Source organism: Amphiprion ocellaris, chromosome 2 (assembly GCF_022539595.1).
Source record: "Amphiprion ocellaris isolate individual 3 ecotype Okinawa chromosome 2, ASM2253959v1, whole genome shotgun sequence".
Lineage (NCBI taxonomy): Eukaryota > Metazoa > Chordata > Actinopteri > Pomacentridae > Amphiprion > Amphiprion ocellaris.
The window spans coordinates 37,669,023-37,689,138 of NC_072767.1; the positions used below are offsets into that span (position 1 = coordinate 37,669,023).

The 20,116-nt window shown below is 38.3% G+C and overlaps 1 protein-coding gene across 1 annotated transcript; it reads right to left on the reverse strand.

Annotated features, from left to right (window-relative positions):
- Positions 1-1,477: 1,477 nt before the first annotated feature.
- On the reverse strand, positions 1,478-20,116 carry si:ch211-129c21.1 (uncharacterized protein LOC563087 homolog). Its single transcript, XM_023297229.3, has 13 exons — positions 19,976-20,116; positions 18,522-18,664; positions 16,475-16,537; positions 15,997-16,095; positions 13,304-13,403; positions 12,872-12,982; positions 12,609-12,760; positions 11,739-11,911; positions 11,352-11,508; positions 9,648-9,870; positions 6,133-6,248; positions 5,707-5,926; positions 1,478-3,575 (listed from the first exon to the last, which is right to left on the reverse strand). The coding sequence occupies exons 1-13, from the start codon at positions 20,070-20,072 to the stop codon at positions 2,818-2,820; spliced, it is 2,412 nt and encodes an 803-aa protein (XP_023152997.1). The 5' UTR covers positions 20,073-20,116; the 3' UTR covers positions 1,478-2,817.

Below are 20,116 nucleotides of genomic sequence, written 5' to 3' on the forward strand. Positions count from 1 at the left end.
GTTGATCGTTTATGAAAGTTTTAATGGTTGGTTTGTGGTGAAAAAGTGGTCACCAACATGTAACATACAGGTTGGGTCTGTGTGCCACAGTAGATTTAATTTAGTTTTTTTTCATATGCACTGCCTTTTTTTTTTGTCTTTGTTAGGGTACTGACTATTGATATGGGTTTTTCAGGGCCGACACCAATGTCGATTATTGGTGATCAAGAAAGGCCAATAACCAATATTTTGAACTAATATACATTAAATGTTATGTTTTCACAGCATGTGACAGCAGAGAATATGTTATTCATAACTAGGCTTCTTCATTAATAAGGGTTACAATAACTCAATATGTAGAATAGAAGTTGGAGCAATTAAATTAGGACGGTCGCTGCTGTTTATGTGGGATCGACTGAGATTGATCAGTTTGTCTCCTGTAGTTATGTCTGCCTTTCATCTCTGTACTTAATATTTCACTGTTCCATCACTTTTATTGCCCATGTCTTTAAGAAAGTGTTGTTTTTCAGACTGGTTCACGTTAATTTGTGGCTGTTTTCCAACTTGGACGCTAGCCGTTAGCATAGCCTTAGCCACTGTGAGAGAAGCTAATGATGGCTAGTTTGTGGCAATGGCTTGTGTTTCTTGTTTTTGCAATCTCTGCTTTAGAGGCACATCTGAGACCACAGAGTGACTACAGACAGAGATAAGAACCTGCATCAGCCTTCAAGTAGCATATTGAATTTATCAATTATCAGCCAATAAAAATAACGATACTGATAATCGAAAAAATGCCAAATATCGGCCACAATAACCGGTCAGGCTGATAATCGGTCTATCACCGTGACAACAGAGAGAGGCAAGAATATGGGGAAAGAGCAGAGGGGTGACATGCATTAAAGGTCTGGCCAACTGGGAATCGTACCAGGGACTCACTTTTCATGGCATTTGTGCCCTAATCACTCTACTATCAAGTCTTCTAAGGTTTTGGATATACTTCTATGGCATTTGGCAACAGCATTATCCTTCACCTTAAACACACTTTGTTGCCCAGAGCAACCAGTCTTGAACTAGTGTCCTCCGCTGGGCCTACGTGTGGTCCTGCTGCCCCTTTCAATGCCCACTGCTCTTGTGTTACTTCAAAGAAAACTGCTTCCCTCCTCCTCTGTGTACTACATTTTCCTGTAGTACAAAGCCAAAGAGATGCTGCTGTCATATTGATTTTTTTTTTTCCAGAAATGTTTGAAGAAACTGAGTGTGGGATTTAGCTAAAAAGAAGCCTGTGAGCATCATAAAATAACTCAAGACAGCTGAAAGTAAAAAGAAATAGGCTCATTAAATCTTAGGAGGAAAAGCAGAGCTGATTAACAAGAGAGAGAGCAGCTAAAAATCTGAGTTTTGAAAGTTATAAACGACTCAACCTTCTGTTTTTTTTAGCGTAGAGAAGCTAAGAAAAATAGTTGGCATGTGTTTTTAAAGATGCTTTAAAAACGCTGAATCAATGCAAACGTACAATGTTTTATTAATTTATTACCTTAAAAGACTAATATATACATCCTAAATTCTGTTAATGGCAACTTCCGTATACTGCACTGTTGAATAATTGAGCAGAGACCCACTTCAGGCCTTTCACACCTACTGTACTTGTTTCACATGAAGCACAAGGCGGGAAGCTCTGAGCACTAGTGTTAATGACAGAGTACAAAAAAAAAAACAGTAGATTGAGGCTACATTCCTGCACTTGACTTTTTTGTGACCAAAACAAACAGGTCTGAAATAACTGTGTGTGTGTCTGTGTGTGGTGTTATCCCACCCTGCAAAACCACAAGAGTATCTGCTGGAAACATCAAGACAACAAGCCTGTCACACTCAAAATCTAATTTCTCGGCTGTGGAGAGAGAAAAGCTAATCATCACTGACAGCTAGATGCACGTCAAATTCTCAGCAAAGTTTTTGTTTGATTTATTTTTTTTTTATTATTATGAACAAGGCAGCGTTTTTCCAGAGTTTGACACCAATATTCTTGCATGTGATGTGTCTTGGAGTTGATTCGCTGACAGAAACGCCCACACTTTTACATTCCAGTGACATTTTTGTCTTTTTCATAGTAAGACTTCAGTTTATGCTTGGAAGCTGAAATGCAACTGTGTACCCCTGGTTATCAGATCACCCTAAATGATGATAAAACATTTACTACAGCAAAATAGTCCTGTTTTATGGAAGATAGAGGTATAACAAAGACTGCATGAGTGGTTTCTCAGTGTTTAAAAGCGGAGGTATATTTGTAGTACATCTTTTGACTGCCACCAGGAAATATAAGAGCAGTGCGGGCTATTGATTAATCATTAACACAGCCACTGCATGATGTTATAAATAAACAGCAGTATCCATTAAATGAAATGCGCTTGGAATTTAGAGATCAAAATGCTACTTCTCCATCGGCATTTACAAGATTACAACAGTATTAAGCTGAAATAAAAACATAACTGCGACAAATAAATAGTCAAAAAAAGGAAATTTGGCTGTACACGGCATATTATACACAAGTGTATTCACAATTTGTCATTATACAAAATGTATTTATATAAAAATGTGTCTTTTCAATGATTTCCCGGAGTGAGATTTCCACCGTGTCTAATTCAGAGTGCATCAGCTGCCCGGTTACAGTATGGAAATGATAGACAGTGAAGGAAATTGGCAAGGAGAAAAAGGACACCAATCAAAAGAATTTATAATGTGAAAACAGTTTTTAAGAGTTCTTTCAGTAGGAGGACACCTATAGCAGGATAATTAGTGCAGTGGTGCTGGCCCTGGACTGAATTCTATACCTCAGCAGAGTCAGATCTCTGACTCATCATTTATGTATCCCAGACCATCCAGACTTGAAATGTTGGCCATAGGTGTGAAGTGGTGCTCCCCGTTCCCTTTGAAGTCAACAGCAGTGTGATTATTATTGGCACTGCAAGGTCTCCCACACTCCGGCCCCAGGAGCTTTATCTCTGAAGTTCTGTTCTGGATGTGCATGTACTCGGCTGACTGCCTCTTCGCCTCGCTGGAGCTGGAGCTCTGCACAAACTTGAAACACTCCCAATGTCCTCGATTCCACATCCAGAATATGACGCCCATCAGGGAGATACAGAGCAGCGACAACACGGCCACAGCCACCTCTAGATGAGTCACTCTGCCGGTGTCGCTCTGATTCTCGGGGGCCAGCGGCCCCTCGATTAGCACCCCCGGCCCTGGTGCTGTTGTGTTCACGCTGTGAATAGAGTCTGAGGAATTTGTCACCTCGGTGCCAGGAGTGGAGCTGCCTCCCGCCGCTGGGCCAGAGTAGAGTTGTAAATGATAAGCCGCCACAGTGCGGTTGTATGTTCTGCCGTTTATCTCCTCTACTGAGTCGCAGGCGTACAGGCCGACGTCTGATTCAGAGGCACTCAGGATGAGGAGGCCCCCGCTGTAGATGTAGTATTTGCTGTCGGAGTGAAGCAGTCGGTCGGAGAAGCGCCAGTGAACCTGCGCCAAGTTTGAGTGAAGCTGGCAAGGCAGCTGGATGTTGTTCTGTGGAACCAGGGTGAAGTCGACAGCTGCTACTGGATCTAGAAACAAACACAAAGTTAATCCAACTTCATCCTGCTTGGACTCGCACAAAAATTCCATTATTGCATTAACCTCCTCAACCCCAAGCAGGTTCTAGGCATTTTATTTACTCCTGTCACATTTTTTACTCGCTCTAGGCTCATTTTTTAAATCCTGCCCCTCTATGGAAAACAGCACAACCACAGCCAGAAGCATACATGACTCAAAACATCCTCTGTGTGGTCGTATGCCAGAAATCATAAACAAGAAAAGCACAAGTTGAACTTCTTTGATTATTTATTTTACAAAAATAAAAACTAGAATCAACATGTGTCCCCACAAGTGTTATATTGCTGGAAGAAAATGGTAACTCTACTACTATACTTAATTTTTTTATTTGTTTCTGTATTTGTCTCCTATCTGCTATATGTAAACACAGCCTGCAGTTCATCCCAGTTTAGCCAAAAAGTCCCTGAATTTTTGTCACATGCTGAGTCTCTAATGGCACCAAGGAGCACAATGTTTGTAGTTTTTTTTTTTACAGAAACAGGACTGTATAAACACAACACGTCTATGTGATGTATTTTCTATGTGAAATTAGCAATCCATACACAGCTATTTATCGGAAAATACAACAGAAGAATAACTGGTTTATCTATTATCTGCACAGGTAAACAAATTCACATTTTAAAGAGCCTAATTATGGACATTTACTGGATTAGATTTTTGGGGTCTACTACAAATGCTTCCACTCTTTAATCCTTAAAAAATACATAGAGTATGAAGTATTTACATTATAAATTAGTGCATTTTTTTAAATGAGACATGCAGAATTAAGTGATTTTGATTGAATATCACAATTTTTAAATTTAAAAATTATTTTAAATTCACCAACAGAACCGCACATCACATATAATTCATTCATAGATTGTCGGAAAGTTGAAAATTCTGCGATTCGGCTTTTACAGTTCCTGGCTGTGATAAATGGTGGAATTTGGGGATTTAGAAAAAAAAAAGCACTACATGCCTTTGCACATTCTTGCGCGCTGAAAATATTTCTATTGCTTTTTGTTATTTATAAACCCTTGGTTATACTTAATTTGGCTTGAAATACTGCTTGTTATTTGTCTTATAACACCAACTACCTACTGATTGGCAACACCTCTTTAAAAAAATCTACGTTACAGTTACTGTTTTGCACCATACAGTTACATGCGAAGTTATTCAACCCTTCTGACATTTTTGACATTCTGGCAAAATGAGCAACATTACAACTGCAGGCGATTAAACAGTTAGTTTATTGAAATATAATACCAAAGCACAAATCAAGATTTAATTCGTAATCCATCCAAAACTTCTACTTTTTTCCTTTTTGGACACAAAAAACGCTGCACACTCCGTACTGAAGGGCTTAATGCCAGATCCCCTAGACGGACACCACTTCTGAAGCAATACCACAAGAAAAATAATCTCCAGTATGCTAAAACCAACCTATCAAAGCCACAGAAGCTCTGGGAGACTGTTCTATGTAAGGATAAGACCAAACTAGAGCTCTTTGGTCCTATGACGCAGGAAGAACGAAGCATATGAGGAGAAGAACACCCTGCCTACTGTGAAGCATGGTGGTGGATCTATGACGATGTGGGGGTGTTTGGTTCTAATGGAACTGGGAATCTCCAACGTACTGAAGGCACCATGAATCCAGACAAGTAACAGGATGTTCTGGCCAAGAATGTCACTCAGTTCATGAAAAAGTTGAAGCTTGGACCTAATTGGACATTCCAGCAAGACAATGACCCCAAACACACATCAGAACCAACCAAGGCTGGTTAGAGAAAAAGGCCTGAAAGGTTCTTAAGTAGACATCGCAATCTCCAGACTTAAACCCAATCAAGAATTTGTGGTGGGATCTGAAGAAAGCTGTTGCAGCATGAAGACCTAAAAACACTGCTGAGCTGGAGGAATGGGCTAAAATTCCCAAGGAGTGCTGCCAGAAGCTTGTTGGAGACGATACCTGAAGTACTAAAGATACAGCCTCATAGGGGGCTGTATATGAAAACTTTCTTTGCAATAAAACCTTTCTGATCAGGACATCAGCAGGTGGGTTTTGGGGGTTCAGAAGGTTACAAAACACCATGTAAATGAAAGTACCTGGTGGAGGACACAGTGACACGTCTCTCTCCTTTAAACTCTGAACCGCTTCATTTGAGGAGGAAGACAAGCTGCTGACGGAGGAGCACTGATCGGCGGAGGAGTCCCAGGCGCAGTAAGGATCTCTGGCCAGGATACAGTCCACACAAGACTCATAGCGGCTGCAGTTACTGACCGGCATCTGGGTGGCGCCGAACTCTGAACCGGCATACAGTTGGCCCTACGATTGTTTAAAAAAAAATAAATAAATAAAAGAACAAACAAAAAGTCTCTCATCTCTATTACCAGTGAAGCCTTTTTTCAACCTGCAATTGGCAAATAAGTGATGATATATTCTAAGACAATATTTGCAAAGAAAAACACAGTGAATGACCATAGCTTGTGATCATGGTAAGCAAACTGAACTCACAGTGGGTCTGTTCTTACCTTGCTGGATGAGAGTCGCAGGATGCTGATGGGTTCAGGGTTTTCTGTCAGCTGAATCTCCTCAATGATGAACATCTCTCCAGCGTAGTTTACTGACTTCTGAATATAACCGTTTTCTGTTATAAAATAAAAAATGACCCCAAAATAAGCACTTTACACAGATATTAACCAGCATCACTTCATATACGCCATTAGTACTCATACCAAATATGTGTCTTCATTAGTCAGCAAAGTAAAAAGGTACAGATTAAACAAATCTCATGGTGACTTTTGAAAATTCACAGGTAACAAAAACACATTCTGAACCTGAAGAACTCCTACATGAACACAATTTTCTCTATTTTGGGTTTTGTCTGGTGGGTTTTCTGGTTTAAAAGTTGGGGGAAATGATGAAAAAAGGTGATGTATATTTCAAATTTCAAATCAGAACTTAGATGAGTAGAAGGAAACAAACACCCCACATGCTTTACCTCCATTGTGGTGCAGGGAAGCCTAAAATTATATCCAACTTAGTGGGAAAATATCAACTGATGTGCACAATTATTTAAATTAATCAGTTTAATTGTACTTATACAGTGCCAGCTCACAACATATGTCATCTGAAAGCGCTTTTATTAAAATAGAAAACCCAACAAAACCAAAGTTTCCTTTGGGGTCCCTTTGTAAAAAACAACTTTCCTTTACCAAGGTGGACAAAAACTCAAGCGGTTTGGGTAATCACCTCTGCAGTAATTTATATATTTGTCACAAGGACCTTCCTCTAGACGTACCAATCACAATAATGACATAGTGCTTTAATAACAGACCATAATATTGCTCATAATTGCATTCCAGCCCACAGCAGTTTTAGAGGCGTGTCCACCTTCAGCGAGAGTGAGACTTGAGGGTTTTACAAACTGCCTCAACAACTTTCCTGACAAGTGTAGACATAAGATTTAGTAAAGTCAGTGGAGAGAACTTGGCCTTCTTGTTTTCTGTTTTTCCAGTTCCCATTGCAGAGCACATGTTCAATATGTCTTACAGCAGTAAGCTACAATAATAAAACAAATTGATTAAAGCACTGAAATATAGCCATACATTATTTACATGAGACATTTTGTATTTTAGATTTTTCTTATTTATTTTTATTTAAGGCACATTTTTTCCTATTTATCTGTACTTATGGTGGTGGTAACTGTACTCTTTCTGCTATAACAACTAAATGTCCCTTCGGGGATTAATAAAGTGTAGTATTTGTATTCTATTCTAAAACTTTAAATTTGTTGACCTTCTAAGATTTGCAGTGGACATTCACTGAAAAGCATCATGTAGGAATTAAATTTTTCACATTAACTTAATGAAAATACAGAAGTTTTGTAAATTTGAAGTTAATTCAGCCTAAAATATCAGAACTTGCGAAATATTAGTTGTCTGATTTTAGGGCTTTTGAATTGAATCAATCTACAGCTGAGAGTTTGATCTACTCATTAAATTAAGTTTTATTAGAAACCAAACTCCAATGCTAGCAGACTTCCCAGCCTTCATTTTTTGAGAGTTAACATGCTCCAGAGACTCCTTTTTTTGTACCTTGAACAACCCATTCACAGTGTAAACTTGTTTAAAGATGTGTAAAATCCTGGTTCTTTGCTTAAAATAAAAACAGCACAAACCATGAGGAAGGCTCATATTAAATCCAGGCCTTATCCCTTGACCCCTGCAGCTTCACATGTTGTCTTTGGTATAAAATGGCTTCAACACTTGCAGATGAAAGTTTTTCATGCCAAATAAAGAAGTGATTTTTTAAACCAAGAAAATGTAAAAGGGAAGAAGGTCTGTTTAAGACTATGTAGTTGATTTACTTAAATATCTTTAGAAACTTGGATGGTTTTACATTTCTAGACTCATAAGATGCCATTTAAATAATTATAAAAACCATTGTCAGTTCAGTAAACTCAGATTTTTAAGGCTGCAGGGAACTTTTGCTTCTAAGTTGAACAAATCCCTAATGAGTGTCATTGATGATTCTGTTTACTTGAATTCACACAACCTGCATAGCTTTTGCCAGCTTCCATTCCTGATTGTGGTCACGTAGTTTATTTTTGTATTCCTCACATTGATTCAGGATTATAGTTGGTTCTTCTTGTAAGAAATGTGCAGCTCTGGACTTGTCTGTGCTTGTAACTGGTCATCTGGTGCCAACATCACCTCGGGCTCAGCTGGATTCAGAAACTCCGAGTTGATTTAAAGAGTCAACAGCCAGCTTCATGCGATTTTACTGAGCAGAACTGCAGTCATTTGGTTTAGCGACACCATGTAATGACGAGATCCTGAATATGTCGAACGGGCTTTGTGGTGCAGGTACCAAATAGGAAAACATCTTTTTTAAGTTAGTGGTATGTAAATAAAGTATGAGAGAGAGTCTAATGGTATAGGAAGGTCCCCAAAGTCTTCCAAATACATACAAAGCACAAGAAAAAAGAATACACAGCGCTTAATGTGTTTAACAATGATGTGAGGTTTTTTTAACATAACTGACAAGAATTTATTAATTTATTGTAAATTTTTACATTTTTATGTACTTTTTCAGTTAGTCACTGATCAGAGTTTAGCATCATTTGAATAAAGTATGTAGCACATAAATAAATAATGTATAAATATAAAAATATATAATATATACATAAAAATATATTATTTAAAAAATTTTTTTTTTAAATGAGTCACCAATCGAATATGTATTTTTTATTAAAGTGACTGACAAGAATTAATACATTTTTTAGAATTTTTTCTCTTTATTTTTTCGGTAAGCGACGGACCAGAATCTGGCATCATTTGAATAAAATGTATAGCACATAAATAAATAATTTATATATAGTGATAAAAATAAATAATATATATAATATCCAAAAAATATATTATTCACCAATCGCACATGTGCTTATTATACCTAATAATGATGTGAACAGTTTTTTTAACATAACTGACAAGATTTAATTCATTATATATATACACAACTATGAAAATATTTAATATATAAAAATCTACATACAAATATATTAATCTTTGCACTTGCATAATTCAGAGATTAGCATCATTCACATGAAAATGTGAAAACAGTTGATGTATTATTTGCTTTTACTCTGGCTGATGCATATTTAGTCAAAAGGAAGTAATTTTATAGGAACAACTTCATGTTTGAACCCAGGTTTTTAAAATTAAAACAGAGCTAAGATGCTCATTACACAGTTGTAACTATTATCATTTATTCCATTGTACATTTATATTTTATTTTCCTAGAACAATGTAAATATTTACATTTTATTCTTATACATTTCTACTTATGTTCATATTGTAGGACATATTTTTCTACTCATGTTTATCTTAAATTTCTAAGACTTTGAATGGGAGCACCTTTAATGTAAGCAATTTCCTCTTTTTTATTTATTAAGTATTTCTGCTCCTGATTTTCTAAAAGTTTGAGAATCTGTTCTCTTCTACTTCCATCAACTCGACTGTCTTATATGTATTCTCTGGTTTACCTGTGCCGATGAACATGACGTCGTAGCTCTGCCCATCCAGCGCCAAAACACAGTCCACAACAATCCGAGTCAGCAGAGGTCCTCTCTTGACCAGCAGCGGAGCTCCGGTCAGCGGACGAACAGCTTCGTCCATTAGAGGTCGATCCCTGATGAACTGGAGGGTTTTATCCGGAAGGTCCAGGGAGCGATTCATCCCCATTTTACGAGCCACATTGTTGATGCACTGGAAACACAAAACTGGAATTTAGACTCTTTTTTTTCATTCATTCATCAGTCAACAGAATAAAGGGCAACAATCAATGAGACAACAAAGAAACGAATACAGTTAAAAACAGCCGCATTCAGAAGCGGTATAGTCTGTGATCATGGATTTAAACTGGTGCACTGCACCAAGCTTCAATGTTTGCTGCAAAATATTACAAGTGTGCACAGCAGGAAATCATATTTACTGATTTTGGTGTGAGCGCATGGGACTTTGAATATATTGTGACATGTTGCCATTCAGTGATTTCAAATAAGCCAATGTTTGTCTTGCCTTACTGCTAGAGGTGGCCAGTTAACACTTTCATACAATAAGCGGTGATGAGTGGAATAGTTGTCACAGGTAATGAATCTGAGAGCTGAGTGATAAGCCGTAGGGAGAGCAGAGATAGTGGCATTTCAATAGATGACAGCACCATAGTATAGGACAGACAAGACGACGTTCTGCAGAACACAGGAAATGTGTTTCTACAAAAATACCCAATTTCTGGCCATAGCTTGCAGACTAATATAATACCAAGAATTTATATGTAAGTTTGTTATCCAAATAGATGCCTAGATATTTATATTCATACACTCTCGCAATACTCTACTCAGTCAGATTAGCGATGTGTAAACTACCCTCAAGGATTTCTTTGACTCTTGAAATGAACATACACAGATCAGCCACAACATTCTGACCACTGACAGGTGAACTGAATGACATTGATCGTCTTGTGATAATGCAACGTTCTGCTGGGAAACTTGAATCCTTACATTCATGTGGATGTTTGACATCCACCTAAACATTGCAGGTCAAGCAACCCTCCAACCCCTAAACTCCCATGGCAACAGCAGTCGTTGATGCCAGTTGCCTCCCTCAGCAGGCCAATGCACCCCGACACACTGCAAAAACTGCTCAGGAATGACCCAGGGAACAGGACATAGCTAAGGTGTTCACCCGGGTTCCACACTCCCCAGACCCAAATCTTACTGAGCATCTGTGGGATGATCTAGGTAGGTCCCACTCTGCAACCCACAGGACCCACAGAATTCACTGCCACCATCCTGGTGCCACCAGGGCATCCCCAGAGGTCCTGTGTCCATGCCCCACTGGGTCAGAAGAGTTTTATCAGGATAAAGGGGACCAACACAGTATTAGGCAGATGGTCATAATGTTATGCTTGATCGGTGTATATTTGGTCTTTTTTGCATTGGCGACAAGTTTTAATTGGAAAAGTGCATTTTGCAGTTGAACAAAAGCTTGTTGCAGTGATTGAACGGCTGACTTTGCAGTATCAGAAAAATCCGTAGAGAACTGTATCATCTGCGTACAAGTGGGAGGCGCAGCTTATCATAGATATTATTGATATTTCGGCCACTGCGATTTTTCTTCTCCAGATCTGAGTATTATGTGCTTATATGACTCTCCTATTTCACTTCTGGCATTTCTTTCAAACTCACCGCTCCCGGTCGGGGAACCGGCACTTCACCAGTGTACATCACCCACTTGACATGAGACGTCTCCACAACAACAGGCGTCTTAAATTTCCCCTCATTAAAAATCTCTCCGATGTCGGACACGCTGTATGCACAGACTGCGGAGACCTGGGACAAGCTCCTGGAAGCACCACATCACCACAATTAGTCACGGCAACTGTAGAAATGTATTTCTAATTTACATAACTGGGAATACAGTCATATACATATACTGGCTGCTGCAACCGCTAAAAATATGGTGTGGTTATAATGTAGAAGCTTTTATTGTCCCTCCAAGCTGCCTGCTCAGGATACTGCCGACATCCCCCACCCTGAGCCCATAAACCACAGGATCTGATGGCGTTGACTTACGACTGCGGAGTGAAGACAGCGTAGAAGACACTCTTCCTCCAGTTCTTGTGCTTCAGCAGGAAGACATCCTGGACAATGGGGGGCAGGCTGGGTTCAGGGAAGGAACAATCCAGACGTGCTTTCAGGAACGACGTCCATTTCCTCTGCAGTGTCCGCTGGCCGCCCATATCCCCCTAAAAACACAGAGACGCTCCATGATGTGTGCATATTCCCTTTAACAACATATATCAGGGTGTGTGCGTATGGCTATAAACATTTAGACTCAATGTATTAAATTTAGCAATCAAGAGTAAAATAGACCTGAAAGACAGGCTGCAAAGATCATGATTTTTATGAATCATAATAAACAAAGACAGAAAGCAAGAAAAAAAAGTTTCAAGTTTAAATATAAAATGATGACAACAACAGGCCTAAAGAAATAATCAACATAAAATCTACAGGGAAAGTGTTTAACAGCTGGTCTTTCAAAGCATATATTTTCAAAAATCTGAAATGTAGTGACAGGTTTATAATGTTTGGGGACACTTTCAGCACCATTTTATAAAAAAAGTTGGATCGATTTTAGATTTTGGCACATATTAAAAAGGCATTTCCACCCCAAACGGTGCCGCACCAGTGACCTTTCCACTCCCAACACTCAGCCTAAACTGGTCCTGGTAAATATGACTATATCTTGTCCAAGCCCGGATGTGGCTAAATGTGCCAGTTCTCTACCAAAATCAGGTCAAATCTGGCAACCGTCACTGACTTTTGGTGAGCTGCTGCCAAGTGCGACTTGGCTGTCTAACTGGGAACCTGACCTTCTGCCAGTCGGGCAGAAAGTCTTGCACAATCTGCAATTATTAGCTTTTAATCTGCACTTTATTGTACCTTGCAGACACGGGCCACTCGTGACACTGCAACTTTGCTGTAGAAGTCGTACTCCATGGCGTTCTCACTGAAGAACAGGTAAACCTTATCGTCATCGCCGTCGGGACTCTCAAAACTCTCACCCACAAAGTCCATGTAGACAAAATTTGGCTCTGAAATCACACAATGAAGAATAAAAACAGAACCACTATAGCATGTATCAGCAGCAACATGCATTAACCACTAAACTCTGCATATCGTTAGGTCACAGTCCTTGAACTCACCACTGAGCCAAGAGCTTTTAAACTCAGTGCGAAGGGCCAAGTTTGAGCTGCGCAGAACCACCGGCTCAGAGCCCAAGAAGTTGATGGATGTAGCAGAAAACAGGTCATTTCCTGCCGGACAGGAACAAGAGATGATGAAAAGTTCCTGGAAACTCATGATTCACATTAAGCTGGAACAATATCTCATTTTTATGCCTACTAATGGACTCAGCAAACCTTTTCTGACTAATTAACACACAGTGTGTGCTGAAGGAGCAGCAGCACAACTAGATAATATATTATTTGTAATGTTTTCTGGTGCTCGAGTCTCGGTGGTTCGAGTGGAATCTGCACTGAACCTTCACGGATCTTTTCTGTTTGGTCGCTTTGAACATTCGGCGGTTTTCTGCAGCTTTGTTCCCTTTGACAGCCAAAACGGACTCTGACACTCACCAACCATGAGGGAGGAGTATCTCTGAAAGGGATCAAAAGGACACTTCCCCTTTCCCTCCTCCTGCTTTTCCTCCAGCCTCAGCTGTCCATTAGCGAACGTCTGCCGGAAACACACAGAGACAGAGAGGAAAGAAAAAGTTGTTGAAGGAGCTAAAAGTGTTTTTTTTATTCAGACACAATATACGGATCGAGAAGCAAAAGTAAAAGCAGATTCATGTGCTTTGGCCTGGAGAGTATTACTCACAAAGTCTACAAAAAACAAGTTTTTAGATTGATCCCCACCATTAAACAGAGCCAGTGTTTTACAATTTTTGTCCAATTGGTGCATTCCACAGGCTAGAAACTTGCACGTTATAGAATATCAGTTAATGAGAACATCATGTCTGCTCATCTCTTTACTTTATCATAGTTAGGTTGTTGTTTTGTGGCTCTGCAGCTTCACATAGATACCATTAAACATGTATGCCCACTCAGTCCATCCAAAATAAACTTAATTCAGTGAGCTCCACTGACATCTTAAAGAAATCTGCACAACTCTCCAAACCCCAAGCAGTTTCTGGGCATTTTTTGTTGTTGCTGTCGTCACATTTTTAGTGGCATTTAAGTGATAGTGAGAGTTCAGACAAACATTCTTCTGTTTTCCTGGAGATCATAAATCTTGTAACACATGGAATGCCAAGCTGTTTCTGGGCAAATTTTTTTTGCTCCTGTCACATTTTTCATGACATTTAAGTGATAGTAAGTGAGGCTGGGAGACAAGGGTGACTTAAAATAAACATTCTTTTGTTTTTGTGCAGATCATAAATCTCATAACACACTGAACCTCAAGCAGTTTCTGGGCATTTTTTTTTTTTGCTTCTGTCCCATTTTTACTCACTGTGAGCTCATTTTTCACTGCAATATAAAGTCCTGCACCGCTGTGGAAATGGTACAATCATGTCTAGAAGTAGAGAGAATTCAAATATGCCTCCTTATGTGTGCAGTATGACAGAGTTTTAATACCATAAATCTTTCAAAAATGCAAGTCAAATTTCTTTGATGATTTATTTTAAGAAAAAAAAACAAAATCAAAACAAAAAAAAAACAGAATAAACATTATGAACATATTTCCAAGTGCCCACAGTGTGTGTTACAAACGGTGTAAAGAAATGCTGGCTCGACATGCTATAGATATTTTACTCTACATTTTTGAAGTTGTTTCCATACTTGTCTCCTATGTGCTCTCTGAATACACTACCTGCAGTTCAACTGAGAAGTCCCTGAATGTTTGTGATATGACTTTGGGTCACAGGTGAATTATTAATGTCTTCACAGCTGCACTGATTTTCTGTTTTTATAGTTTTTTTTACAGAATCTGGTGAGAGCAATCAGTTTTATTTTTTAAATGAATTTCTAAATGAGCCGTGTGGGAAAAAAAGCTCTTAAAGCAAATAAACATCATGATTTTAGGATAATTTCCATATTTAGAAACTTTTTTCCCATTAGTTCCTCCATTCCGGCTTCAAATGGCGTCGATGTAACTTTACACCACTGCTTCCTTCAGAACATGCAGATGAAATACTGTAAAACTACCTTTGGTGACACGTTGGGAAGTTGGGAACTGGAGTAAGTCAGCCATACTTTTTTGAGTTAGAAACTAATAGTGAAGAAGAGCAATGTTGTCACTGGCAAGTTGACTGGATTGGTTCCTGAGGTTTGTTATGTATGAAACCCTTAAAATCTGAAACTGTATTTTTGGTACACTCAAGTTTGTAGGTGGCAACTTTTATCCATGGTGTTAACTGCTTATTTCACTCAGGATGGTTCCTCCAGTACATAAAAAACACCATGAGGACATGTAAACAAGGTAAAATATATCTATATATATATTTACCGGAAAGGTACTTTCTCATTTTTAAATAAAATCACAACCAAGGCTCACATTAGAGGAAGCAAATCTGGCTAAAGATACTCTTGAGGATAAAATCTGTTGGTCCTTGATTCTATTACAAGAAAAAGGGAGATAGTTTTCTCAGAAAAAGCACATGGTGGCTGATAAAGAGACTAACAGCAACATTGAACCCCAGTCATTTCTGCTCTGCTTAAAGAAAAAGTCAATTGTTTTCTTCATGATGATGAAAACCAATAATGACCTGATTCTGCTTAAAAGCACACTCCGTCTCTGTATCGGAAGCCTGATATACTCATATTCCTTAGCGCTGCACACCTCCAGAAATGACTAAAAATAGAATATATGGATGAGTGAATACATCCCACTGTTGCACTGGTTGTTACGTTCCTTTATTACAATAAGCATGAGCACTGTAGTTTATTTTAAGCCAGTCCCACCTACACCATACAGTAGCTGTAAATATTCACTAGGGCACTAAATGTGTAACAATCCGCCACACAAAATAGTCCCCTGCAAAAACAACGAGTTACACCACTGTCAGTAAAATTTGCAAGAAAAATTACATTGCCCAGCTGTTTAATGCAATCACTTGAGCTTTTTTGAGACATTTTTAAGATTTACATTTAGAAAGAAGCAATTTCTTTGAGGTTAAGTCAGAAAATACTAAGAGACAGACTGAAATAATGTTAGTATTTGTCTTTTCATGTGTTGCTGTGTATCATGCATTGCTATCTTTAGTTTAAGTAGGGCAAGAAATTGTTCATTAAGTTCTCAGGGTTATGTTCTACTTCCATATACTTACCATATAGTCACATGTCGGGCTAAAAGCATTCGTACCGCACACATACATTGTCGTGTCATTCATTTTGTGCAGGGTTCGAATGTAGTTACGGCATTCCACCTGCAACCAGATCCAGCAGAGAGAATACCAAGGTCAGAGCTCTGTTAGTTCAGCCGCAAAAACACAAACATGCCACATGCATGTAGTGGCTGCAGGGGCTGCCCAGAGCCCAGCCAGTGGCAAAAAGGTCAAGGCTGCATGGTTGCATTTTCTCCTCGTGCCTTTATTTGGACATTCGGTACAAAGCTATAAGCAAAGCACTTCAAAGGGAATTCCATGTAAAGGCTTGCAGAGGGGAAAAAAGCACTCCCATATAAATGATTTACAAAAGTACAGCGATGAACTGTGTGAGGGAGTAAAACTGCACCCAGTCAACGGTCATCCTTTAAGGCTGCCCTAGATGTGAAAGTAGCTGTGTTTTGAACAACACTGCACGAACCTCAGCGTGTTTTCCTTTGTACGTGCACTCCCTCTGCTTCTCCTTGGTGACTCGCCAGTACACCTGCATCAACACAAGGAGAGTGTCTTGTCAAAGCAAGCAGGAACGCTGTTGCAACCCCGCAGTAGTTGACCGTTTGCTGTTTCATTGTTTGTCTAACATCGAGTCCAGTGAGTGAGAAGGGAGTAACTGTAATCCATCCTGTTAGATGTGTAACTACAGCTATGAACAACACCCCGCTGTGTGGCCACCGGGGCCATTATTCAGTCAAATTCCTCATGCAAATGTGAAATGGTGAAGGGGAGAGAAACGCTGCTGATGTGAGTGAAGCTACTGTTCATATTTTAGTCTAATCTGAGGCCAGAATACAAAAAAACTTACGAAGACTTCACTAAAACTGGTGAAACGTCTCCAGATGGAGGTTTTGCTTTATATGTAAAACTACAACCTGACACTTACTAGATATTTGAGGTCAATATTGATACTGATAAATCAGCTGATAGCATTTTTTAATAACAACAATGTCATATTAGTTCTTTTGACTTCTGTTTTGTATTGATGTTTGACACAGAGAGAGATGTAGACGACCAGTCAAAAGTTTGGACTCACCTTCTCATTCAATGCTGTTTATTTATTTGTATTATTTTCTACATTGTAGATTCGTACTGAAGATCAACACTTTTTTGTTTACAACATAATTCCACATGTATTCTTGTATAGTTTTGATGTCTTCAGTATTAATCTACAATGTAGAAAATAGTTAAATAAAAAATATTGAATGAGAAGGTGTGTTCAAACTTTTGACTGGTAGTGTATGTTACCATTAAAACACAAATTTTCATTTCTTTCTAATGAAAAACTATGCAATGGTGGCACTGTTTCTTAATTATCTCAAATCTACTTTGTCCTTTATTAGCCACCATATATCAATATATCTGCAGCAATCAGCCAACTCAGCTAGCCATCAGTCTAGTTCTGCTGCAAACCAGCAGTTTTTTTGCCTGTAGGAAGACAAATCTGAGGGTTATAAATCATTAAAGTCCATCTTTGTTCATTAATTAAACCCTTAAAACTTATCTTGAGGCATAAAAATTACATATTTGGAAGTTGTTTCCCATGAAAATAATCCCTCCCTGCCTTAAAATGGGTTAGATGCAGCTGTTTACTGTTGTTTCTTCTAGAATTTGTCGATATTTGCTGCACCATGAGCACACCAGCTTACCTACAACTCTGCTAAAATACTGTAAAACAACTCTATGCCATGGTATGTTGGTATAGTGGAGTAATTTAGCCATACATGTTTGAAAAGATGAAAAAATGATGAAAAAATATGAAGCAAAAAGCCCCATTCTGTAAGTTAACAGGTTTAGTTCTTTACGTTGGTTATATTTAAAACCTCAGAAGTCTGAATTTGTTTTTGAGACATCTGTAAATGCTCAGCTACTGCGTTGACTCCTTATTTTGCTCATGATGTCTCTTCTAGCATATAAAAACACTCTACCGACATATTAACAGGGCAAAAACTTAGATTTTCACCAGGCTTCTTCCTAGTTTCTTTTTTTTTCTTCCAAATTTTTGCTTTTTCTTGTGAAATATTGGATTCTTTCACTTTGCCAGGCCTCAAAAAAACTGTCAAATCAGACACACTGAAGGATAAATTTTAACTCCTAACCATAATCTGTGATGTTGGGTCACAAATAGAGCCTTGACCTAATTTAAAGGGGTTATAAAGTTAAAAAGTTGAGAACTACCAATGCAAACTGTGACTCGCTTCAGGCTGCTTACTGATTATTTGATGAAATGGCCTCACCACTGCAGCAAAATATCATAAAAGTTCAATAAATGCTTCATTTTTAATCTGCAATCATGAAAAGTTAATTAATAGCTTCTTCATCGAGCAGTAAAAACAACATGGTAGCACCAGCTTGTGTAGTTTTTAGTTTGCGTGTTAATGTCTAACAGCTCCACTGTTTTATAGCAGCTTCAGACAGGAGGCCGGACCTGCACGTTCTGAATTCCTTGAATGAAATTGTTTGCATGTTCTTACTGCAGCCTTCCTGACTGAGATGTTGTTGATGTCCAGAGCGTAGATGGCCTCTCTTGCCCCGAGCAGCAACACGCCCAGGTCATCTCTCATTAGCATGGTCGAGTAATTGAAGATCCCCTCTTCTCTGAACAACTTCAGCTCGTCTGCACGGGAAAAAAAACCTGCATTAGTACTCTGGGAATCCATGGAGTTGGAAAAATGCTTCCACTGCAAAAAAAAAAAAAAAAAAAGTTAAATTTGTTGAAAAAACAAGCAGGAAAGTTGCACCCCTTGATCACACACTGGAAAAATGCTCCTCTCAAAACAAGAAAAAAAAGGAACTTTTACCTTGAAATAAGTGAAAAAATCTGCCAATAGAACAAGTGAAAAATGGTTTGGGAAGGTTTCTTGAAATAAGATGATATTTAGAATATTGAGATCTCAAAATTAGCTGGGAAAACTTATTTTAAGCCCTATTTTACCAGGATTGTCAAGCTTAGGTGTCTTAAAATCAGCCCGACATGCTAAAAAAGTTTGTCACTCAAAAATAGATTTTCGCTTTCATGTAACCTCCTAATTTGAGATGTATTAACCCTCCTGTTTTCTTCATTTATGGGCACCAAAAAATATTGTTTCCTTGTCTGAAAAAAAAATCAAAAAAATCAGCAAAAAAATTCCCAAAATTTCTGAAAATTTGCAAAACCTTCAGGAAGAAAATTCCAATAATTCCTTAAAAGTTTCCCTTAAAAGTTTTATTTTTAAAAAAAATCATCCAAATTTGGCAAGAAAATTCTTGTAAATATTTTCAAAAAATGAGTAAAAATCTTCAAAAAAAAAAAATCCTAAAAATATCTAAAATGATTACATGTATATCAGTAAAACTTCCAATATTTTCTTTAAGAACATTCAGAAAAAAAATCAACCAAAATCCAGCGAATTTCGCTGGATTTTGGTAGATTTTTTTTCTGAATGTTCTTAAGAAACATTTTTAGCATTTCTTTTTTTCCACCAAAAAATGTTCAAAGATTTCCCAAAAATGTTGAAAATGTGGACATTAGAAGTTTCACTGTGAAAATATTTTTTTCCTCCACATTTTCAAACTTTAAAACGGGTCAATTTGACCCGCAGGACGACACAAGGGTTAAACTTATTTTGAGTTTTCTTGTAAAATTCAACTCAAAACAAGATAATTTCATGATTGTTTGACTTAACAAGATATTTAAGATGCATTGTCTTAAAACTAGTCCCTCCATCTTGCTGAAATGTCACTTGTTAAGTGAATTTATCTTAAATCAAGTGGGATGAGACATTTTGACTAAAAATAAGACAAATAGACTTGGTAGGATTTTGAGTTTTTGCAGTGTATATACTGTAGTGGAAAAAATCTTCAAATACATGGATAAAACTTGTGATGTTTACTGGTTCAATAATGGAAAAATATACTAGCAGGGAGAAAGAGAGAATTTGCAACTTACTCTGGAAGGGGACAGTCTTTCGTGGGACACAGTAGCGACTGAAACAAACATGGAGCATCAATCCACAGACGATGCTCAGGGCTGACAGAAGAGACATGGCTCAGGGTCCAGGTTTGTCTAAGCGTGGAAGAGCTGCGCAGT

Coding starts and splice junctions, on each gene's coding strand:
- si:ch211-129c21.1 (XM_023297229.3), bottom strand. CDS start 20,072: ATGTCTCTTCTGTCAGCCCTGAGCATCGTCTGTGGATTGATGCTCCAT. Junction 12,983..13,303: donor ATACTCCTCCCTCATGGTTG/GTGAGTGTCAGA, acceptor CCTGTCCGGCAG/GAAATGACCTGTTTTCTGCT. Junction 6,249..9,647: donor CGTCATGTTCATCGGCACAG/GTAAACCAGAGA, acceptor ATTTTATAACAG/AAAACGGTTATATTCAGAAG.